The sequence below is a fragment of the Corythoichthys intestinalis genome, chromosome 4, assembly GCF_030265065.1.
Source record: "Corythoichthys intestinalis isolate RoL2023-P3 chromosome 4, ASM3026506v1, whole genome shotgun sequence".
Taxonomy (NCBI): domain Eukaryota; kingdom Metazoa; phylum Chordata; class Actinopteri; order Syngnathiformes; family Syngnathidae; genus Corythoichthys; species Corythoichthys intestinalis.
Genome location: NC_080398.1, coordinates 31,605,993 through 31,631,501, shown reverse-complemented (window position 1 = coordinate 31,631,501; position 25,509 = coordinate 31,605,993). Strand labels below are relative to the sequence as shown.

At 37.1% G+C, this 25,509-nt stretch overlaps 1 protein-coding gene across 1 annotated transcript in view; it reads right to left on the bottom strand.

The window, feature by feature from the left end:
* thsd7ab (thrombospondin, type I, domain containing 7Ab) overlaps positions 1-25,509 on the bottom strand; it is a 303,730-nt gene that overhangs the window by 145,779 nt on the left and 132,442 nt on the right. The window contains exons 3-5 of the mRNA XM_057834514.1: positions 13,645-13,893; positions 13,372-13,556; positions 822-977 (exon numbers count right to left, since the gene is read on the bottom strand). Coding sequence (XP_057690497.1) covers positions 822-977; positions 13,372-13,556; positions 13,645-13,893 — 590 coding nt within the window. The remainder of the gene's footprint in view (positions 1-821; positions 978-13,371; positions 13,557-13,644; positions 13,894-25,509) is intronic.

The following is a 25,509-nucleotide window of genomic DNA, read 5'->3' as shown; positions in this document are numbered from 1 at the left end:
CGACTGCTAACTTGCTCTCACGCCGTTCTCCCTTCCTCCTTGCTTGCTTCCTGCTACGTCACCACTCTGCAGTCTGATGGCCCTTTCAAGGGCCCGCACAGTTACGGACATTACTATATATATATATATATTATATATAAATGCGACATTAGATAATTTCTTGTGGCACACCTGACGATATCTCCCGTGGCACAACGGTTGAAAAACACTGCTCTACAGTATGCGGGGGCTGGATTTTATAACCCGGACATTATTTCATATTTTTGCGGCATCAAAACAACCCATAATTCCACAAATGGATGCCAAAGTTGCAACAGATGTTCTCCGACTGACTACTGGTTTCCATTTTATGCTCAATGAATAGATAGATTTGATAGATTATGAATTGGAACACAATATCTGTAGTGAACACCAGCCTGTGGTCCGGTCCCACGACATTTACATCATCAGCCTTCACGCTGTGACCCGGGACTTAACCGGCTGCTTTTACATAATGGTACCTGGTATAGTTCTGGACATTTTCCCAGGACGCGATCCGGTTAATGTGTGTGATCTGCGTGTCAGTCCACCCGGGAAATTGCTTTCAGACATAAGGGCTACCCATTTAAATACCGGGACTTAACCGAAGTTCAGCGTATGTCTGGAAAGGTATTTAGTCTGCTTAAAGAAGGGAAGATGAATTCCTTTGTTAAATATCGTAAGCACCACATTTTTTATTTAGAAAACTGAGCTGCATCAGGGGGATCAAAGTGCCGCACGCCGACCCGTGGTATAAAATAAGAAATGAAGTCAATTGTTTGTTGAACTATGTCTTGAGTTACCTTTCTTGGCCGACTGTTCATCGCAACTCTCGAAGGTACACGGCCCCCAGGCGCCCCAGGGTGACACCTGGCACTCCACGGGACAGGTCACCTGGCAGAGCTGAGACCGCTCAGGAACGGGGCCCCGACATAGACGGTTCTCTACGGGTTGTGCCGCTGTAAATGGGGACGATGGAATTAGTTAGTGCTTTTAAACTGGGAGAATATCAATTCAAACAATTTGAATGAGTTAAAAAAATTCTATTCAAGAATGAAGTTGTGAATTTTTGAGGAAAAGGTCTTTCTTCAAGAAAAAGTCACTTCCCAAAAATAACTTAAACGCTCCAAAAATACGACTTCTTTTTCATATGCATATAAGACTTTTGTCAAAATGTAACTTTTTTTCTGGATTAATGTGAAAAATGTGAAGAAATGTTATAGTACACCAATTTTTTTTTTTTTTTTTTTAAATAAAACTTAAAGCAAGGGTAATATACTGCAATGTCTATATGATTTTTCAAAATAGAACCATAATACAGGGCGGGGCAGAGCAACTTGCTTATTTAAATTTGGCGCCCTGAAGCAATGGTTCCTCTGAGGATGGTAGGGATGGGCTTATTTGAAAGGGTGGGGCTTAAAGTTTCGTTCTTGATTTTTTTTTTTTTTTTTTTTTTTTTTCAGGAACCCCAGTGAGTATGATGGAGTGGACAAAGTTGGAACGCCCTTTCGCTGTTGAGGTATGCTTTTCAAGCGGTCGCTCAATCGTCGCAACGCAAGGTGCATTCCGTAGACATTTCAATATTGCCCCCCCCCCCCCCCATTTTTATTATTTCATATTCCATTCAGCACAAGACTGTTATTTGTCATGTTACATGCCATTTATTTAGCAATTGGAGAAAAATACTTAGATAAAAAGAATATCCTGTAAAAAATATTGGAGTAGAGAGACTGAAACAATAACATTTTACGGCTCTCTTCGTTGCAATTTCCTCATTCTGAATAATTCCCCCTCAATGGGTTGAATTCTAAATCAGATGAAACCATGACCCTGCCGACGTCATCCTCCTGTTGGGGACACTAGAGCCCTATAATGGTAGGCGTGGCAAAATGGCGGATTAAAAGACTAATTTCTCATCACCTGCGCTTTGCCAAATTGTTGTATATAGTCAAATCGCCTCAAAATATGAGTCTAATTCACATAATAATGCTATTTAAGACTTTTTTTATTCTGTCGTACGCACTTTAATCCATGCGATTTTATTGCTCGCTTGAAAAAAAATGCCTCAACAGCGAAACCGCATTCCAACTTCGTCCACTCCATGATGCTCACTGGGGTTCCTGAAAAATAAACACAAAATAAATAACGCACGTTAAGAACCAAACTTTAAGCCCCACCCTCTCAAATAAGTCCATCCCTACCATCTGAAGAGCAACCATCGTTTCAGGGCTCCAAATTTAAATAAGCAAGTTGTTCTGCCCCAACCCTGTATTATGAGAATAAGCATACAATTTTGTGAATACAGCAGTATATTTCCAAGACAATCATGTAATGTGATTTTCAAAAAGCTGTTATTTTGTTTAAAAAAAAAAAAAAAAAATTAGTCTAATGTTTTTGAGGGTTGCGATCATTCATTGCTATCCCCTCCCATTCCAAAATGATTGGACGCCTACCACCGTCAACGGCAGTTTAAAAAAAAAAAAAAAAATCAGCTCTCTGAGACGTGCAAAAGCTTAAAACCCTTAAAAGCGTGAGGAGAAGAGCTGAACGGCAAATCCTCGGCGCACGAGTCAAGTGGGGGCTTTTGAAATGCAAAGAGGCCAATTGCACTTGTAAATAATTCGCCGGTAAAGCCGCGCTCGCCGAGCCCCCGTTAATCTACGCCTTGTTAGGAAAATACACCTAACGAGCGTCCGCTTTGTTTCTTCTCTTCTTGACTGACGGCTCATTTGCATGTTTTGCAGTTGTGCTTCACTGCTGGTGGGCGGCGTGTTTGCCACCAGGGGTTTCAGTGGGACTTAACTCACTTAATCCTTTTTTAATGCAAGCACTGCCAATGATACACAACATCAATAGGGGGCTGTGATATTCCCCAAATCACCTGACAAAAATAGGAAAGGTATAACAATAGTTTTGTTAGTTGTTCACTACAGTTGAAAGAGATTAAGAACAAGTCTGTTCTCATGATCATGCTTTATTGCCATTGACGGCGCTTGATGCCCAATTCATTTTGACTGGGAGGGGGCGAATGAGCATTCGCAGGCAATGTATTAAACTAAAAAATAATGATTTTTTTTTTTAATTAAAATAAAAATTGGAGGAATGTATTTAGTTTATTTAATGTAGATATATATATTTTTTAATGTGTATTTTTCATTAATTATTATTATTTTCATGATTTTATAAATGTCACATTTCCCAATTATTTGCTTTATTTTTCAATTTAATTTTATACACAACTACATTTTTTTGTTATTACTATTTTTATGTACTTATGTGTTTTGGCACCTCCCAGTCAAAATGGATTGGACATATAGTGCCGTCGATGGCAGCCAATGAGAAGAACATTTTTTTGTTATTACTATTTTTATGTACTTATGTGTTTTTGCCTCCCAGTCAAAATGGATTGGACATATAGTGCCGTCGATGGCAGCCAATGAGAAGGGGAAAAAAAAAAAAAAAAAAAAAACGAAATACTTTAATTTGTAAAATAAATAAAAATGACATGTATTTAAAATTCCTCCTTTTTATTGAATTTTTATATGCATATTTAATTTTTATTTGATTTGTTCAGTTTTTACAATTTTTTAATCATTAATCGAACATACAAATTTTCAAATTTTGGGATTTATTTTTCAATTTAAAAATTTTATACACAAACACACATACTGTATATCAAGATATATATTATTATTACATTTAGTAGTAATAGTAGTAGCAGTAGTAGTAGTATTTTTATGTAGTTTTGTTGTTTGCATCCCCCTCCCCCCAGTCAAAATAAATTGGACATATAGTGGAGTCAATGGCGGGCAAAAAAAAAATATATATTTTTTTTTTATACATACATATAATTTTTTATGTAAGTTTAATTTTTGATTATTATTAATTTTTTCATTTGATTTTTTTTAAAACATAAGATTTTTCCATCTTTTAGTTGTATTTTTTCAATTTATTTTTATTTCCCTATATATTTTTTATCATCACTATTTTTATGTTCTCATTTTTGCCCCTCCACTCAAAATGGATCGAACGACTATCAGCATCAATGGCAGCTCCAAAGTTAATAATAATTATTATTATTTTAAAATAATTATTTAATAATATTTTTAAAAAATATTACTAAGCAGAAATATGTAAGTAAATAAATAAGCAGAGAGAGTAGTCTTCCACCTCTGCAGCCAAATTCAAAGCATCGCCAAATTTGGTCGAGTGGTCCCTTTAAAGACCAAATGTGAAGTAATTTCATAAAATGCCAAATAGGATCACAATTAAAGTAATTAAACATTGTCCAACAAATAAAGCATGAAAAAATCATTTATATGTTGTATCTTTGACAAAATAATCGCGTTTCCGAGGTTCGAGCCTGAAAGGGGACGAACCCGGGAGTGACATCACACCGAGAACAGCGATGGCAGCGCTCCATACGGCCGCCATACAAAGCCCTTCAAACAATGATTCAAACAGCGATATAAGCGATAGATCGAGCGCAAGTGAGGGGATCCAAGTCTTTGAAGAGTTGGAGGAAGAGAAGGAGGTTGGAATTTTATGTTGGACCGTGCATGTATTAGCCAGACGCTAATCAGGATGCAAACAATGTGCCCAGACTAGCTGACATGGAATGGAGACAAGACCCATCGAGATTACAAGATTGGTAGGCTGTTATTATTTTTATGATTTGAAGCATGTCAGGTAAATAAACTACCTACTATTGCCTGGGATAAAAGAAAAGTTTAGACGAATCCCAAATCATGTTGTGGAATAAACAGTAGAAGCTAGCGACGTTAGCTTTTATTTACCTGACATGTTTCGGTGAACACTTCCGCCTTCGTCAGAGGGTCTGAAGGCGGAAGTGTTCGCCGAAACATGTCAGGTAAATAAACCACCTATTATTGCCTGGGATAAAAGAAAAGTTTTGACGAATTTATAAGTGTAGGCAAAATGAACTCAATACAACTATGATTGGGGATTGCCACGAGTTAGCTTCTCCTGTTCATTCCACAACACGATCGGGGTTTTGCCTCGAGTAACCATTCGGCTAACGTCGCTACCTCCTACTGTTCATTCCACAACAGTTGGCAGCTCTGCTTTGACAAAGCCATCAGTGATCTATCCAAAAATCACACTTATTTTTTAACAAATCCTTGATCATAAGCAGACCGGTTGAGGAAGCAGGCATCTTCGAAGTGTTTGTAGCAGAGAACACTACTCGTGAAATTCATTCGCTTCGTGTGAACGAAAGATGTCAATTTACGTGCCCTGCTATCCTTTGGCCACTCATACAACCCTCTTTAAATTGAAAACAATACATCGCCATGCACCGCAGTGGCATCTTACCGAGAAGTAATGCAACTAAAGATGTCCCGATCGATCGGGATGTCCGATCACGTCATTTTCAAAGTATCAGAATCTGCAAAAAATATCGGACATGCCTTTTTTTAATATATATATATTTCATAATTAAATCGTTTTCTAATTGTATTTCACGTTACAGACAAAATGTTTTAAGCTCATCCAGAGTCTTTAGTTTTGGCTTAAAGTAGGACTGTCAAATTTATCGCGTTATCGGCGGTAATTAATTTTTTTTAAACGTTAAAATATTTAATGCAATTAACGCATGCGCTGCACGACCAACTCACGCATTGTCGCGTTCAATCTATAAAGGCGCCGTTTTACCTATATATAGAGCTAAAAGGCAATGTAAAATGAGTAGAGTGAATTTAGGCAGTCTTTGGAGCCTTTATTTAATTGGCTAATGCCTTAAAATCCCCCTCTCAACAATTAAAAATATCGTGGGAAGCAATGTGGGGGAAAAAAGGTAGTAGTTGATCTTTTTTTAACACCATATGTTATTTCTCAACGCAGAGAAGATATCTCAATTGGCGTCACTACGCACAGTCATGGTTGCACTTCCCATCATGCATTTGGGCAGAACAGTTAAATGGCTACAGTGTCATTTACTGTAAGCTCAACAAATACACCAGATGGCAATATTAAGTCACAATATACTAAGTCACATTTATCCTTTAACAATTACAGGTCTTTCTATCCGTGGATCCCTCTCACAGAAAGAATGTTAATAATGTAAATGCCATCTTGAGGATTTAATGTCATAATAAACAAATACAGTACTTATGTACTGTATGTTGAATGTATATAGTCGTCCGAGTTTCATTCATATTTTTTCTATATGATCGGGAAAAATTATCGGGAATGATTGAAATTGAATCGGGAGCAAAAAAAAAAAAAAGCAATCGGATCGGGAAATATCGGGATCGGCAGATACTCAAACTAAACGATCGGGATCGGATCGGGAGCAAAAAAACATGATCGGAACAACCCTAAATGCAACAATACTGTTCTATGGTGGACTTCCCTCGCAGTTCTGTGTGGGAAGTCATTTCCAAAGATTGTCAAAGAAAAGCATTTTCGTTGTCAAGGGCGTTGCTATGGGTTAAACAAACAATCTGGAAGGGTTGCGTTAAAAAAAATAACGAAAATATGCTTATAATTGTTTAGCCATTGATATTATTCAAAAACATGGTTGGCCAACCTTACTTCACATTTGGTCTTTAAGTATGAAACAAGTTCACAAAACTCTTTTGTAGGAAATTGGATGCCATCCGCTGGCCAAAAAATGCATTGCAAGAACAGCTCTATTTATGGCGATAACGACAGGTAAAATGTCGGAAAAAAGTTTCATTTTGTTTTGGCGACATACTGTCGTGTATGTACGATGTACTGTACAGAACTAGGATTGGGGTGTCCACAAAGGTGAAAAGGATCTTCCCTGGAGTGCTCAAATGAGACGAGGGAGGAGGCCGAGGAAAAAATGGGGGGTTGCGGAAGAGAAGGGTGAAAGCAGGAGTCTAAAGAGGAGAAGTGAACCTACCTGTGATGTGGTAGGAGACAGAGAGGAGTGGGGGGATGCTAGGCTTCTGCTGTCTTTGGGTCTGATCTGCTGCAAGAACATGAACTAGTTTAACTACACAATTCACTAAACTGCCACACATACATACAACAGGAGGGGATGCAAGCAGCCTACGATCTGATCTGAGGTCAGCAGGAGCTCAGTGTGAGTTTTGCATATGCTGATGTGTTTTGGCGTCAAACGGGATTTGAAGATGGTGGGCTTTGCTGCCTGGTTGGTGGATTAGGAGACCCCCTGCCCGCTGGAGAACACCCCCGGTCCAGAGAGAGCTTCTGCACCTCAGAGATAACCACTCAACTCATCAAGGTCTGTCTATGTCTGTGTGTTCGTTTAAATGCCACACGAGCACCACAGAACAACACGTTTCCAGCTTAACTGTAATCGCAAAGTATCAATTTTTCCCCCCGAATGAACCAGTTTGGATACAGCACAACACTACTAGATGCTTTCTAAAATATCAATGTTGTGGTGATTGGTGTTCTCTGGCAGTGAAATATTAATACGAAAGTGTCAACTATTGATTTTTTCCATGTACGCTTTGAGTGACTATATAATAGGAATGTTAGAATCCCATATTTTTACATGAAATATGAGTGATTTTGGAGGATCTGCTAATAATATAACATTAGTCCTGATCTGATATGTCAACAATGTATTAAGGATATAAAAAACACAAATTTGAACAAACATGATAACTGTAGAGAAGAGGTGCAACCGAGGTTTAAACCAAGTAAAAAAAAAAACACAAATCTCTATTTTTGGGGGACAATCTGTATTTTGGGGGGAAGGGGGGTTTCAGTTGCGCAACCAGGTTTGTTTTTGGCTGTCCATTTAATTTTCGTCTGAGTCTTTTGGACAATAATACTCATTAGTCTTACCAGTCATATTTTAGTCATCTCAAAAATATGTTTGTCTTCATATAGTTTTTGTTAACAAAAACTCAAGACTAATTTCGTCTAATGTTAGTCGACCGTTACTAAAAATGTCTGGAAAATTAAAAGATTTTACTCCAAAAATAAATGAATAAATAGAGGCGGGGGCATTGGAAGTCACCCACAGCAGGGGGTGCTGAGTATCTTATTTTGTTTTTCCCATCCAAAAACAACCGTTTTGGTTCAAATTTGTCGTGCCTTTTCTCCATACAAGGCGTGCACAATGGTAGTACACACACATGCTAGATAGTTTACGTACTACAAGTAGGAAACTACAAAGACATCGTTTTATTTCACCTACAGTGTGTGTTGGAGTTTTTGTATTGGAAATAAAAGCGCTCGTGTATTATAATGCAAATCCCCGCAGCTACATGGCGCAATGACACGCAAACACATTTGAAAACTAAAAGGTCCAATAAGCCGAGGTTTAACACCCACTTTTCACGGCACTCAAATAAATTGCACATGAATATCCAACAGCGCTCTGCACGGCGGCAGCTCAACAACAGCAAACAATAATATGGCTACAATGCAAGCTATTTGAGGTTTTCTACGTTTCTAAATGTAAAGCTAACTTTTCCTCACTGGGCACTATCATTAACTATTATAATCATCATACCATATTGGCCAGAATATAAGACAGCCCTGATTATAAGACGACCCCCTCTTTTTCAAGACTCGAGTTTGGAAAAAAAGACTTTTTGAACACCAAATTAATTTTTATACAGAAAATAATTACAGTACATCCGAAACAAATGATTATAACAATATATTTGAGAGAAAAAGCATGTTATTTTGCCTCATTCAAATCTTAATATCTGAACATTTAAATATGTAAACTAAAGTACAATCACATTCGTAAATGAATGGCTTCTGGTTTTTGAAATGTAAATAAACCAATCTATTGTGATAAAACAACAAAATTGCAATAACTGCATTAACCATCAAAGTGAAGTCTAACTATAACTGTAGTCTTGAAACAAATCTGAATAAGGAAAAACATTGCAATAAAATAATGCAAACTGGTTAAACTTGAGAGTAGCTGAGATCTGTCATGACAGATGATTCGCTTCAATGATATCTGGCGCCATCTAGCGTCGTATTTAGGTATAATGTCTGAACCGCGAATATAAGACAACCCCCACTTTTTCAGTCTTATTTCAATGCAAAAAAAAACACTGTCTTATATTCTGGCCAATACGGTAATTTTCGGCTTCGAATTGAATTTTACCCCCCCCCCCCCCCCCAAAAAATCACTATTTCGTTTTCCCGTCATTTTATCGCCTCCTCTGTTAACAGTTAACATTTCCGTTTCAATAGCACCTTATCTAACGTTACCTGGTAGCAAGCGAGGTGTCAGGTAGTGAAAATGTTATTAAAAAAAAAAATCAACATATATTGTATATTAAATCCCCAAATGTAAATACGCTATTGTTTCTGTGTGTTTTATTTATTAATTTTTTTTTTTTTTTTTAAATAAAAAACCAACACCAGGGGGGTGCTGCAGCACCCTCAGCACCCCACTTCCCGTGCCACTGAATAACGTTTTTGAACTATTTCAAATGAACATTGACAGACGAGCTCATATTGTAGCGTTTATCTACAAGGTCAACGCCAACATGGTGATAATACACACTCAGCAGGAAAACAGTACATTATTTTCAATTAAATGTACCCACCTGGACGCCATTAACTGTAAGTCGAAAAGTTAATCGAGAGTTTAAGAGGATGCTCGTCCTTACCATTAGCCTAATGCTAATGCAAACACGAATGCTATGCTAACGATACGAGTTACATTTAGTGTGCGATTATTAGGGCTGTCAAATTTATCACGTTTGATTTTTTAAAATTAATCACGTTAAAATATTTAATGCAATTAACGCATGTGCGGCACGACCCACTCACGCATTGCAGCAAACAGCCTACAATGGCGCCATTTTACTTCTTACAGAGCAAAGAGGCAGCGTCAAGTGAGTGGATATAAGCATTCATTCAGTTCGTGCTTTAAATTGGCAAAAGCTTTAACATCTCTCCCACAACAACTATAAATATTGTGGGAAGTGACGTGGGGAATAATGACAGTTTTTTTTTTAACACCCTGTATTATACCCAACGCAGAGAAGATAGCATTTGCAGCCACCACACACAGCCATGGTTGCAACACTTCCCATCATGCATTTGGGCATAACAGTTAAGTCACTACAGTATCATTTACTGAAAGCTCAGCAAATACACTAGATGGCAATATTTAGTCACAATACACAAACGCACATTTATTCTTTAAGAATTGCAAGTCTTTCTATCCGTGGATCCCTTTCACAGAAAGAATGTTAATAATGTCAATGCCATCTTGTGGCTTTATTGTTATAATAAACAAATACAGTACTTATGTACAGTATGTTGAATGTATATATCCGTCTTGTCTTATCTTTCCATTCCAACTATAATTTACAGAATAATATGTCATATTTTAGAGATGGTTTGAATTGCGATTAATTACGATTAATTCATTTTTAAGCTGTGATTAACTCGATTAAAAATTTCAATCGTTTGACAGCCCTAGTGATTATTACTCAGCACAGACCTTTAAAGGCCAAAGCAACATTCTCTCTGGCCATGAATACAAATCTTACCGTGTGTGCAAGCCTGCATGGAGAATGGAGACAATATACTGGTGAGTCGGGAAGGGGGGGAAAGTCACGTCACCAGTGACGCAACCATACACTTCTACGGTGTAGCATAGACTTCATAATGATATTGACAGGCCAAATTCGACCTTCAGTGCACCACGCCTTCAAGTAGGAGGCCATCCCACAATCCGCTTCAGTTATTCGCAGTCGGTCGCAGCGACACATGCAGCGATCCAACGCCAGATTTACGTATGTTGAAAAAGTACGAAAGCTGAACCGCATACATACAGGATTGTCTCAGGAGTGATTTGTTCGAGGATTAAAGGTAATTATTTCATTTTCCGTACCATGCATACATTTTGAAATGTGAAAAAAGAAGAAATTAGCTGCTACAGCATTGGCATTATACTTCACAATATTTATATGAAATAAATGCTACATGCAGGTTTTTTTGTTGTTGCTTTTAACCAAGAATCGAGACTGTTTTATGTCCATATCTATAAAGAATTTAGGGATTTAAGCATTTATTCAAAGGAACTTTCAATGGAAAAGCTCTTTGTTTTCATATTGCGGCCGCTAATTTCCTTACTGACGAGCCTCGTAGTTCGCAATATTTAGGTAAAATAATGCACGTTTTTTTTTTTTCTTTTAGCCAAGAATTGAGACCGTTTTACGTCCATATCTACTAAAAATTGAGGGATTTAAGAATTTATTCACAAGAATTTTCACTGGAAAATCTCTGTTTACTTATGGCGGCCGGCACATTGACTGACAGACTAGCATCGTACATCGACATATTTATGTAAAATAAGTGCTAACTGCCCGTTTTTTTTTTTTTTTTTTTTTTGCTTTTAACCAAGAGTTGAGACTTTTACGTCCATCTCTAAAAAGAATTCAGGAATTTAAGCATTTATTCACAAGAATTTTCAACGAAAAAAAGCTCTTTGTCTGCGATTCCACTCGGTCAGCTTTGACGGCCACGCCAACGATACAGGCCCCTTATTAATCGGCCCCCGTGTCCAGTCAATAATTATAAAGTCTATGGGTGTAAGCTAACTACACATAAAATGTCACACGTTGTGAACATGTGACGGAAACTATTTTTGTCTTGTTCTCGTCTCGTCAGACGAATACTGGCATTCGTCTCATTGCGTTTTAGTTCCCAAAACACATTTTTAGCTCATTGTAGTCTCGTCATCGTCATTAAAAAAAGTGTTCGTTGACAAAATATTTTCGTTGCCATCGCTGACGAAAACAACACTGTGTGCAAAGCAGAATAAGGTTGAAAACAAATTAACTGAATATTTGGTCTTGAATAAGTAAACGTACAAAAACGAAAATACTGAAGGGGAGTGAAAGCTTTTTAATGACATCCTTCCCCCTCGCCATATTGCTTTTTTTTTTTCTCTCCACACTTTCGGAAGCGCTTTATATAGCGATCTGGCAAGAAACGTGGCCTGTATTTCATGTAATATGTAAGATTGTGATATTCTTGGTCGGGCTGAACCTGCAAGTAAATTTTGTTGCACTTGTATGATGACAATTCTCTTAGATACTGAACATTTGAATATTGAAGTAACAACAAAAGATCTTTAAAAATAAATCTGCATTCATTTGTTGCCTTAAAATGAATGGGTTTTCTGTAATGGTTTAGATATTTTTCAACCGATTCTGATCATCTGAAAATGATGTGATCGGGCCAACAATATGAATTTTTTTATGTCTGATATCACATGCTGGTAGGAAACTAATAATACTGGTATATGAGGGTCAGATATGAAAGTGTAACAATGCATTTTTGTAAAATTGTATTGTAAAAATGTGTCCCCCAACGTTATATAAGGCTTATAAATGACTTTGTCAATTTTTATAACATATTGTACAAAAGCTTCAAAAAGCAATATAATAATCGCGGTTTAGTATCATTGATGAGGGATCTGTGCCACCCCCCACTCCCCCAATCAAAATGGATTGGACGCCTATCGCCGTCAATGGCAGCCAGAGAATAAGGGACCCGTTTACATGGTGACTCTCCGAGAATACGAAATATTTCAAATTTGCATTTTTATGGTTCCGTCTCCATTCAAACAATGTCGCAATTCCGCATGAAAATGATGTAGTATTCATGCCAAGCCGTAGGGGGCAGTGCAGATTTACAAGGCGACAGCCAATGTCGCACTTTGACCCCAAAAAGCTCCTCAGCCCGGTAGACAAAATACCCGCCCTCTCTTAGCAATGACATTTTTCTTTTGCTCCAAAAGGCACAAAAATCGAAACATTCAATATATTTAAATTAAAAATGTTATAAAAACAGTAAATTAGAAACCGACGATCCGCCATTTGTTATTTTTAATGTTTAATAGCACCGCTACGCACGCCCAATGTGACGTGTGCGAGTGCTTATGTCATCAAAGCAAAGGGGGTTTCCATTCATTTGAATGCGCTGTGACCCCCCCGAATCGAATCGTTCCACTTTGGAGGCAGGATTCAGAGATTTGCGTCTTTGCCTTCTGTCTTTGCCGAGACCAAATGAACGTGAGGCCATTCCACTACTCAGTCAATGCGTCTTCGTGTCACATTCGCCATGTAAACAGCCCCTAAATCATATTGGTATGGACACTTAAGAGTCAAATATTCATTTTCTAATCAATGTATTATATGTGTATTAGCAGTGTCAATCCATCTGTCAAAAATTGATGTCATTTTCTGGCAACAAATATTGGCTGTTGGATGTATCGTTTTCTGTTCAGATAAAATATGAAGCTATGAATCATATTGTTTTCTGTAATAATAGGATCTTTGGTAATGATACAGTTTGATAATGATTATCTTATGTTCTTACTGTAAAGTAGTTGACGTTTACCTTTGTCTTTCTCCTGGAAGTTGTTGACGTACTTGAGGAGCTCGGCGTTGGCTTGGACACAGTAGACCTCTCGGGTCTGGAGACCGCCGCCGCACAATCCGGTCAGATTTGCACGGCGCCGATCCTGCTGCCCTAAGAGCAAGTCCACCCGGCAGTCGGACCACTCGGTGGTCCTCCAGGTGTAGCTGTTAAGAGGGGGGATGAGGTCAGTGTGAGTTAGTAGTGTAAATGAAGGTAGTTTTTTACAGTAGCTTTTGCATCTGGTCCACTTACACAGCACAGGGGACGACGGCGTCACCCTGCAGCTCGCAGGGCTCCCGTTCCTCTAGCACGGGGCACTCGGCGCCCTCGCCCGTTGGGATTTGCAGCACCCGTCTGCGCCGCAGTCGTCGACCACCGGGCGAGTCTGAGTCGGAACAGGCCTCGGAGCAGGTCGACCAGTCACTCCATTCGCTCAGCTGGCAGTCTCGGGGCATCACGCACGTTTGGATGGTCAGAGCCGCTTCCCTCGGTGAACATAAGCTGTGGACATGGAGACAAATTGCATGCTTTTGCTATTTTGTTGGATCATGACATCATTGTTTGAAAATGAAGTTTGACAGCTATGGCTGCTATGATTAATTGACAACTTATCAATTAATAAATTAATGGACAGCTATATTGATAGTCGATTAAGGATTTTGAGACAATGCTGACCACAAAATTTGTCAAATGGTCTTCTTTGGGCCTCTAAATAGCAAATATTGCATCTATTCATTTTTTATTTAATAGAAAAACAAATAAAACAATGATTTTTCATCTGTATTTTATTTTTATCTTAAATTTTTAAACCAAAAGAAATGTTATTTTTTTCCCTTTTCAATTAGAGAATAGATAAAAAAATAGATTTTTAATTACAAAAACGCTTTAAAAAAAAAACAAACAAAAACTGAAGATCTTTTTCCAATGTATATATACATTTTTGAATATTCATTATTTTTAAACAAAAAAGGAAACAAACTATTATTTTTTATTTTTAGGTTTGTACTTGTTTAAGTATGTATGTTAAATAAGTACTTAAAAAGGCGATTGTTAGTGAGCACCAGAAATTATCTGGTAATCATTAGCATTATATAGCTTATAAACTAGCAGATCTATGCTATGCAAGTTAACCAATTGTAAACATTAGCATAATATAGCATTTAAGCTAGAAGACTTTTGGTATGGAAGTTAGCCAATTGCAACAATACAACAATTGGCTAAATTGTATAGCAAAAGTTCGCTAGCTTAAATGCTCTATAATGCTAATGTTTACCAGATAGTTTCTGGCGTGCACGAGAAAAAATCCAGTGTGTATGAGAAATGAAAAAGACTTTTTCTGGTGTGAACAAGATTGCTTAAATTTATTTTATTTCTGTCGATGTCCCTTTAGGGCGGTTGTCGGCAACCCGTGTTTTGAGAGCTGCAAGCGGCTCTTTAGCGCTGCCCTAGTGGCTCCCTAGAGTCTTTTCAAAAATGTTTGAAAATGGAAAAAGATGGTTGACGGAAATATATTTTTTGTTTTGATATGGTTTCTGTAGGAGGACAAAAATGACAAACATTCTTAACGTTTTCCAATGCTGTAAAAAAGTGTAGAATAAATATTAAATTTCAAAATTTCTGTTGATGAAGATTTGCGTCATAGCCTGGGACACACGTTTCTATCAGCAGGGCAGGATGCCAGGCAGATGGCTAGTGTAAACAAACCGGCAGCCGTGTACCCAGTTGGGAGTGAGACAAAAAGTGTGATTCCATTACTTCTGAAGAACTTAAAAATAGATTTTAGAAGTGGATTGCATCACCAAACTCCACTACTGCTGCATGTTTTGCTGCAACCCGGGAGATAATAAAGCGTGGAAAACAGTTCACAGATGGTGAGTACACGAAGGAGACATTTATCAACATACCAGAAAACCTATTTGCAGACTTCAAAAACAAAACAGAGATAATAATAATAAAAAAAATAATAATAAAAAATCAAAGACATTCCCAGATAAGGGTCATATTATGCACGTTCCATTTTGTTTTTCAAAATCTCAAAATAAAAATGACATCAAAAATTTGATTTTTAAAAAAATTGAATTTCTATAATTTCATAAAAGCAATGAAACAATTCATTAATATTGTGATGGAGTTAAATTTGAGGTGGCGTCATACAACAGAGTAGCCTTGTGGTGTGTTGGATGCACTGCAGGGGAAATAAACATTATATAATGAAGGCTCCTTATGTATTTTTAGCCAACTTAGTCATTTTGGTAGTAGGCTAATAAAGCGAACACATACAGCATGTGTTGCCTTCATTGTTAGACTTACTTAAGGCTTTTGATTTTTTTCGGCTCCAGACCAGGGGTCGCGTTAACCGAATATTTTCCGTCGTTGACCGGTTTTTTAAAACAGTGACGGAAAAAACTGAAGTCCATCTGTCATTTTGACAGGTTCCAATTCACACCTCAGACCACAGGGTGGCGAGTGAGCATATTAATTAGCTATTGTCTCGTCGTTGGCCTTACTCGGAAAAATGTCAAGGCAACTGAGTGTTTGCCTGGCACGGCCAGACTGTTCTCCCTGTATTTTTCAAACACTGAGAGAAAAGTCTGGGACACAGCCTCTCGAGTAGGTACAAAAATCAATCGACAAATAAGATGTTTATTTGCGTGACGTGTTCTTCACGAGCAACGTCACTCTTGCGCGCCGAAAGTCGTCTCTACAACAACACGGATGGCGAACGGGAGAGCCGAGAATATGTTCCAATCCGCGGTAAATTCAGTTTTAAATGAGCTAAAACACATCGACACGAGTCATTGACAACAGTCTGTCTCGCGCTAGCCATGTTAAATAAACTTCATTCTCCTCGTATGTTTGCTAACGGCACGTCTGCCCGTCGCTGATTGGTGCACTCCGTTGTCTGTTTGCCTCTTGTTAAGCTTGTTCGGACAGAATATTAATTAAAAATGAATGAAAACTAAATACTATTGAATATGTCATTATTATCATTTTAAAAATGTAAGTGACGGGTAAAAATAGATTTTGACCGGATTTTTATGACACTGTCAGTCAAAATGACAGACAACGAAAAAGTCTAGCCCAAACTCTGCTCTAGACATATGGTTTTTGTTTTTTTTTTTGGTCCAATATGGCTCTTTCAACATTTTGGGTTGCCGACCCCTGCCCTAGAGGCTCCGTAGTATTTTAATCTTTATTCGTTAAACAAAAAAAACAACAACAAAAAAAAAGGAAAAAGTCAATATTTTCTTTTTCATTTTTATATTTTCATTCATTTTCTATTTAAAAAAAAAAAAAAAAAAAAAAATCAATATTCTCTGTAGTCCTTCATTGAAAGCACATTGTCTTTGTAATGAATCTACATTAAATATATGCAGACATCGGCTTTTTTTCTTAGGAAAACAATACATCTACAAAATTACATTTTCATTATTCATTATTTATTCATAATCCAACTTTACTTTACGCGCTTAGAGTGTGACTCATTTATATTTTGACATATTGGCTGCCACTGACGACACAAGACGTCCAATGCATTTGAAGTGGGAGGGGCGGGCAGTGAATCATTCGCTGCCAGCCCCTCCCACTTCAAATGGATTGGAAGTCTATTGCCGTCAACGGCAGCTAATAAGTTAAACTACAGTATATGTTGTGCCTGAGGTGAGTGCTCTAAATGAAAGCTTTCCAAATGAAGCAGCAGTAGAATTAGTGCTAATAGCTCGTCAGATGCGCGGACTCCGGGGGGAAAAGAAGTCGTCGGCTTGAGTTAAGAACATTCTTAATGACTCCCCGCACACCCCTGGGTAATGAAAAAAGGAGGCGCGCCGGGGCTTTTTGTAAATGCTGTTTAGACACTCCGAAGATGTTGACATGCTTTCCACACTAAGCTAATGAGGCCCACTAGTACCCATGCGGCCGATGCTAGCAAGTTGCAGATTGTGTCACGTAGGCTCTTACAATAAAAGTAGAAGGAATCTGCAGTCAATAAAAGTCATAGATCTGAATATTGCTTTAGACCACAGATGTCAAACTAGCGGCATGGGGGCCAGATACGGCCCGGCACGTCATTTTGCGTGCATCGTGAAAGTCCATTAACTTGATGGTGTTTTAGCGAAAAAAATTAAAGGACTAAAGAACGTAAAGAATTTTGAGGTTTTTTTTTTTTTTTTTTTCAAACATATATATATATATATATTAGGCCTGAACGATATATCGTTTAAACATCGCCATCGCGATGTGCGCATGCGCAATAGTCCCATCGCAAGGACGTGCGATAGTTTTTTCATTTCATTTTTTTAAATCCACAAACGTTTGTTTTGAGGAAGGAGCGCGAAGGAGAGCGCACAGCCTCTCATCTCATTCCCTCCAACTCGCAGTCATCGGCTCCTCCCCCTCCCCTGCTACAGCGGAGTGGAGGGAGGAGGGGCCGAACAGCAGAGCGGAGGGAGGAGGGGCCGTTTTCAAAGTGAAAGCAAGCAACACGTTGAATAGGGAAGACTGTCTCCAAAAGGAGTTTTGGAAGTATTTTGGCTATCGACAAGAATATAAGGAACAAAAAACAGCCCTGTTGACAGTGCCTCGCCATGGTTGCCTCAACAAGAAGTAATCCGTCGAACATGTGGGACCATTTAAAACGCAGGTATCTATGCATTCCTGCTACGAGCTTCCCATCAGAGGCTTTTTAGTACAGGTGGGAACATTGTTACATGCCAATGTTGTTGTCTCAAGCCTGCAATGGTGGATAAACTAGTAGTCTTGGCCAAAAACCTATGAGACCCAGTTGAGAATTGCTGAGCAAGGAAGGTGGACGATATGCAGACAAATACATAACACAGCTGCAGGAATGTCTTTTCTTCTTTTTATTCATGTGACAGCTAACAGGAAGGCAGGAAATTTGGGAGTTAAAATGGTTCTGTTATTCATCAGTTATTTGCTGTTATTCAGTTCAATTATTTACAAGTTCAATTGAGTTTCTGTTTCTTTTATATTTAAATTAATTGTAAATCGTATTTTTCAAATAACTATAGTACAGCTGCACATAAAGTTTTGATACTTAATATTTTTAAAATATTTTTACAACTTTGTTGCAGTTTTATATTGTTATATTTTGTGTAAACAACTCAGGGGACTAATGCACTTGCACTTTTATTTGACAGATTTAATATTTAAGTTCAAATATGTTGACAACTTTATTGTTTTACTGAGGTTTTTATTTATTGTTATAGTTTGTGAACAACTCTTATTTGTCATATTTAATATTTTTGTTCAACTATGTTTACAACTTTGTTGTTATTTTACAGAAGTTTTTATTTATTGTTATATTTTGTCAAAAACTTAGGGGACGAATGCACCTGCTCTTTTATTTGTCATTTAATGTATTTGCTGCTGTTGAAGTGTCAAATATTGTGTTCAATAAATTATCTATTTTGTGCAGACATTGCTTCCTGGATCCCTTCATAATAATACAGCAATCTTAATCATTCACAAATGAAACGGTATTATATGAATACACTGTGGTCACGGTGTGTCATGCAAAGTATTTCCAAACAGCTATTCAAGTCATCTAGTGAAAATTTCTTTAAAAAAAAAAAAATATATATATATATATATATATATTTTTTTTTTTACTATCGCAATATCGCAATATATTGCACACCTCAAAAAAATCGCAACAATAGTTTTTTCCAATATCGTTCAGGCCTAATATATATATATATATATATATGTACTATATATAATTTTTAAAAATTTGAATTTATAAAATGAAGTGAGGACATTTACTATTTTGTTGCCTTTTCGTTTTTAATTTAAAAAAATTTTGAACAAATGAGTATATAATATAAAATATAATTTGTTTCGCCTCTTCAGTAAACAAATGAAAATTATATATAAATATATGTAAATAAATACATAAAAACAAAACCAATTCAAGATAAAATAAAATTACATGTACAGTATTTTCTCTGTTCCAATTTAAGAAACAAAAAATTCAATATTCCCCCCCCCCAAAAAAACTAAGAAAAAATGTATTGCATTAAAAACATTTATTTTTTAAAAATGTGAACATAAAATGTCCATGAAAGAAAGTTTTTTTTTTTTTATTTAAAACCTCACAAATGAATAAACAATAAAAAATTAAATGTAAAATATATGAAGAGAACATTTACTGTTTTTTTTTTTTTTTTTGCTTTTTAATAAAAAAAATACAATTATTATGAGTATAATTATGTTTATATTAACCCTTGAGAGTCGAAGGACGCGCCGGCGCACGTCGTCTTTGAAGCGCCCTCACGTTTTAATTACGTCACCCACATGCCGTTGGTTGGTCTCGTTTTAAAGTGCGGAAATTGCTGTTTACTGTCATTATTTGAAGTCAATCGACCAACTAAACGTGAGATATTGTCATTTAAGTTTTATAGTTTTATTGTCCTTTAAAAAAACATTAAACGCTGCATGGATCATTTTTTTATGTCTATATTTCCATCATTTCTTGTCCTTTTTCAAAACGGAAGCTCCATGAAAAAACACAAATCAAACGAACCCTTTCGAAGTCACAGTGGAAGCACAAAATGCGTTTTTTTTTATTTATTTATTTTTCTTATAAATATAACTGCCGTGCGAGGTTCCACCGAACGAGAGGGAGGAGTGTTCTGAAGCAGCGAGGTGGCGAGCGACGGCCGTTTGGGTCGAGCGAGCGACTTTGCGTGACTTTGAGAATGAACGGAAAACTAAATTTTGCACTGTGTGTATCCCAGACAGGAATTTATAATTTGTGGTGTTCTTTCTATATGAAGATTAGGGATGTAGCACATATTCAGCTATGGTATTCTTTTTATTGTCATACATATAGATTTCCATTATTATTTATTGCTGTATACATTTTTATTTTATACTTTATTATTTTCATAAATACTGACTTTTTTTTCATGTACATTTATAGTGACAATGAAAGTAAAGTCAAATGAAAATGGAAAGGTGGAAGGGTGGAAAGAGGACCGACACCCCATGGAAGTGTGGACTGTGTGATGTAGCCCTGTGTCTAATTCCAGGACGAAACTGCTTTTCGGAGTGGCATGCCTGAACATTTTTTAACTTGTTTATTGTAAATTTTTTTGAAAATACTTTTTTTTCCAATGTTATATATATATATATATATATATATATATGTTTATTTTTTTTTCCCCCCACAATCAGTCTTCTCAATTTGTGTATATAAATGTGTGTTCAAGAAGCTTGATTGTGTGTACATAGTTTTCATCAGGTGATGGGCGCCGCAATACCTAAACTCATCAAGAGATGGCCTCTAAACACTTTTGTGTTAGATGGTATATTTTGTCACTGTTCTTCACTGTTTGGTCTGCTGTATATAACCTGTTTTGACTAGAGCATGTATAAAGTCAAAAAACGCCTATGGCCTGTTGTTTATGTTGAATTGTCAAATATAAGACTATTTATTCTAAATTTTTTTGGTTGAATGTTCATCCTAACATGTTGAATAAATATTACAAAGTTTCAAAACGGTTCGTTACGCATCTTTGGTTGTCAAGTGGACATCAATAATAAAAATTTTGACAAAACGATTTTGGAATTTTTGGTCTTTTTGGGCCCAAAATGATGATTTATAATTGGTCAGTGAAGGAAACAACAGTTTGGACATGAAGTTCAAGGTGTCACAAAAAAAGGGACCAAACCAGGCCATCGTAAACAATTCTTTCTTTGAAATATAAAGGCAACTTCAAAGGCATGCAAAATCAGACAAAATAGGCCCAGACCTTAAAGGGTTAATATCTCATTTTTAAAGAAAAAAAAATAAAAAAAATATTAAAAAACATTTTTTTTTTAATTAAAAAGCTTATGTACTGTAGTTTCTTTGATGAAAATGAAAAATAAATTTTATTCATGAACAACTTTTTCCCCTTTTATATAAGACAATATTTTCTATAAGAGGCTTTAAAAAAGCATTTGGAGAAATATTAGGTCAAAAATGTCTTTAAAAAATTTTTTTTTTTTTAAAACGTACCAATTAACAAAACACTTGTCGATTCATTATATCATCGATTAATTGTCAACTAGTTGGTAGACATAACTGCCCTCCGTAGGAAACTAACAACGTGCTCCGCGACAAAGATGAGCTTGAGCGAGACGATGAACTCCTATTGTGAAGTTTTCTCTACTTTTCTCCAAACTTGTGGTAAAAACAAGTGTGAATATTTCAGCGTGAGGAATCAACAAGGACGGATTAATATTCATTGACGTGGGGGGGCTGCGCTAGCGCTTGTTCTTTGAAACCCGCGATGGGCGTCGCCAGCGACAAACATGAATGAACACGTTTAGTACATAATACATCACACGACGTCCGCCACCACCGGGACCAGTGAATGGAGGCTCGACAGTGAAGCTTTCCTAGAGATTAAAGAGGAGTGAAAACCTTGCTGGAAAACAGTAGTAGATGCTCTGGAAAGTCGACTGAGAAGGAAGTAGAAAAAGAAAACAAAAGAACGTAACTTTGTGGCAGAAAATTGGAGCGTAACATTGGAGTGAAATATTGTGGTATATATGTGGTCTGAGGAGCGCATAAAAAATTATCAAATTATGCAAGGGAAATCCTTAAAATCCTTTCATTTTTATTTGTTAAACAGAGGGTTGGAATCAAGTTTATATACGTATATACTGTATATATTTATTTTTAAGTATAAACTCATTGATTGCCATTTACAACGATAGACGTCCAATACAATTTGACTGGGAGATCTGGCAGTGATGGATGCATATCAAGGTTAAAAAAAGTTGTATACTGTATTTGCCAAAAAGTCCACCAAAATTTAACAAAAACATCCCCATTTAATTTCCAATGGAGCCTATTCATTTCAAATGAGAACAGAATGCCTTGATCATCAGGAATTGATCCGGAAATACCCTGAAATCAACAGGAAATGTAAAAAAATATGCACATGAAGTGATCCAGCAATGCCCCAAAATGTGAAGGAAGTGACCCGAAAAAAGCCTCAAAATCAACAGGAAGTAATCACTGAACAGAAAGTGACCCCAGAATGCCCAAAAATGTACAGGAAGTGACCCAAAATAAATAGAAAGTGACTGGTAAATACCCTAACATTAATAAGGAAGTGACTAAAAAAAGTGAAAAATCAACAGGAGGTAATCAATTGAACAAAATTCACCCGGAAATGCTGTAAAATCAACAGGAAATTATTCAAATTGTACAGGAAGTGACCACGGAACGCCTCAAAATGTGCAGGAAGGGAACCAAAAACAACAGAAGGTGACCTGTAAGTACCCCAACATGAACAAGGAAGTGACCCCAAAACAGCCCCAAAATGGACAGGTGATCAATGAACAGGAAGTGACACAGAAATGCCCTAAGATCAACAAGAAATGATCCAAAACATACAGGAAGTGATCATGGAATGCCCCAAAATGTGCAGGAAGTAAACCAAAATCAACAGAAACTTACCTGTAAGTACCCTAACTTTAACAATAAAGGGAATGGTACCTTTTCTCATATTTATTGTTTGACTGTTTGTATTACTCTAGCACACCCAATATAAAATAAATAGCATTTATGTCATAGTTTAAGAAAAACAAGCAGAATCTATTAGGGCTGTCAAAATTATCGCGTTAACGGGCGGTATTTTTTAAAATAATCACGTTAAAATATTTGGCGCAATAACCGCACATGGCCCCGCTCAAACAGATTAAAATGACAGCACAGGGTCATGTGCACTTGTGTTTTTTGGAGTTTTGTCGCCCTCTGCTGGCGCTTGGGTGCGACTGATTTTATGACCATGAGAATTGTGTAATTATTGACATCAATAATGGCGACCTACTAGTTTATTTTTTGATTGAAAATTTTACAAATTTTATTAAAACGAAAGCATTAAAGTGCATGTGACACGAAAAAGCATGTTTATTTCATCATACACGCAGTATTTTATGCTCCTGAATGATATGGACCGCTTGGATGTGTGTGGAAGCGATCGCTATATTTATTTAGTTTTTTGAATCCCGCGCCATGAAAATGAGTGACTTCCGGCTTCGGTCTTGCATTGAGGAGGAGGGCGCTGTGACGTGTACGGTAGAAGACGTCCTCTTCACTATATAGTGTACTGTTGTGTATGAGGACGAAGGATTCAGCTGATTTTGCGGATTAATACGTTTATTTTTCGCATCACGCCAGCCAAATGGCTGCAGAAAAATCATTCTGTGAGGGAGAGGTGTATGCGCCTTTTTGGAGTTTCAAAAGGTTCCCATTCACCGTGGATATTGGCCAAAACAAGCCTGACTACAGTGGGACCATTGGACTTAGGAGGAAGTGAGCAAACATCTTGTTTAGTATTATGTCAAATATTAATACAGCTATTACAAAGTAAACACTACAAACTTTCTTTAAATAAAGGACTATTTACATTTGATCACTGATAGGCATGTAAAAAGCTCTCCTTATGCACATTAGCTGCACAACAACTGCAGCCACCCTCCTCCGGGGAACGAACTGTAAATTGCTTTCCGCCGGGCGGTTTGCCAATCTGCGAAGACAATCAACAACATCATCATGTCAAATAATCCAGGCGAGTTATGTGTGATTTTCCACTTCGAAGACTTTGAAACATCACTCGGTTCGGGTTAGCATGTCGGCTAGCTGTCACGCCTTTTTGTTTGTTTACATTCTCCGATGCCGGGGAAGGGAATTGACATATGTTCGATTTACTGTAGGTGTCATAAAATATCGTTCGGGAGGTGCGACAGTAAAGGTGAAGTCGACAGTTTTGACCATTATGGAGAAATTTTGCCATGTCGTCCTGAATAAATGCATTTTTATTATTTCATATTCCATTTAGCACAAGACTGTTATTTGTCATGACCATGCCATTTATTTAGCAATTGGGGAAAATACTTGGATAAAAAGAATATCCTGTAAAAATATTGGAGTAGAGAGACTGAAACAATGACGTTTTGCGGCTCTCTTCGTCGCGTTTTCCTCATTCTGAATAATTCCCCCTCAATGGGCTGAATAGTAAAACCGATGAGCCCAGTCTACCGCTGACGTCATCCACCTGTTGGGGACGCTAAAGCCCTATAATGGTAGGCGTGGCCAATCAGTAGATTAAAAGACTAATTTCTCGTCATCTGCGCTTTGCTAAATTGTTGTATATAGTCGAATCGTCTCAAAATATGATTCTAATTCACATAATAATGCCATTTAAGATTTTTTTCTCATGTCGTATGCTCTTTAAGAGGGGTTTTAATATAACATTTCTATAACTTGTACTAACATTTATCTTTTAAGAACTACAAGTCTTTCTATCCATGGATCGCTTAAACAATGTTAATGCCATCTTGTTGATTTATTGTTAAAATAAACAAATACAGTACTTATGTACAGTATGTTGAATGTATATATCCGTCTTGAGTCTTATCTTTCCATTCCAACAATAATTTACAGAAAAATATGGCATATTTTATAAATGGTTTAATTGTGATTAATTACGATTAATTAATTAATGGTTTAATTGTGATTAATTACGATTAATTAATTTTTAAGCTGTGATTAACACGATTAAAATTTTTAATCGTTTGACAGTCCAAGTATATTTGATATCCTGGACTATCCTGCAGCGCCAAGACAATGGTCAGATAAGGGCATAAGAGATACAGGACGCCTTCTGACCACGGAAGCCAAACGCATGCGTCATGCAGCTGACTGAGCGAGATTGACGCTGACAAGCAGGTGATAGGCAAGACATCTACAAGCCCACGTCTGGACCACGGAAACACCGCCATCAGCTCTTCTTTGGGGCCAACTGTGGACTGTCAAGAACAAGGGTGAGATATGCTGTCTGACCACAAGGAACACCTGATATCTAACTGCTAACACAAGAAGACCAAGGCTGAGAACACTCAGGGCCTTTTTGGCGCTGAGGTGGACAAAACATCACACTCAGCAACTGTGACGCACGAACCATACAGCCCAATCTGCAACAGAAGATGATCCTAAACAACACCCTTCTTCAGGCCCACAGCCCGCCCCGCGAGAGCCTTCAAAAGGACAATGTTTAACTAATCCTTGTCATTTTTCTCACGAATCTTTTGTTGACTTGT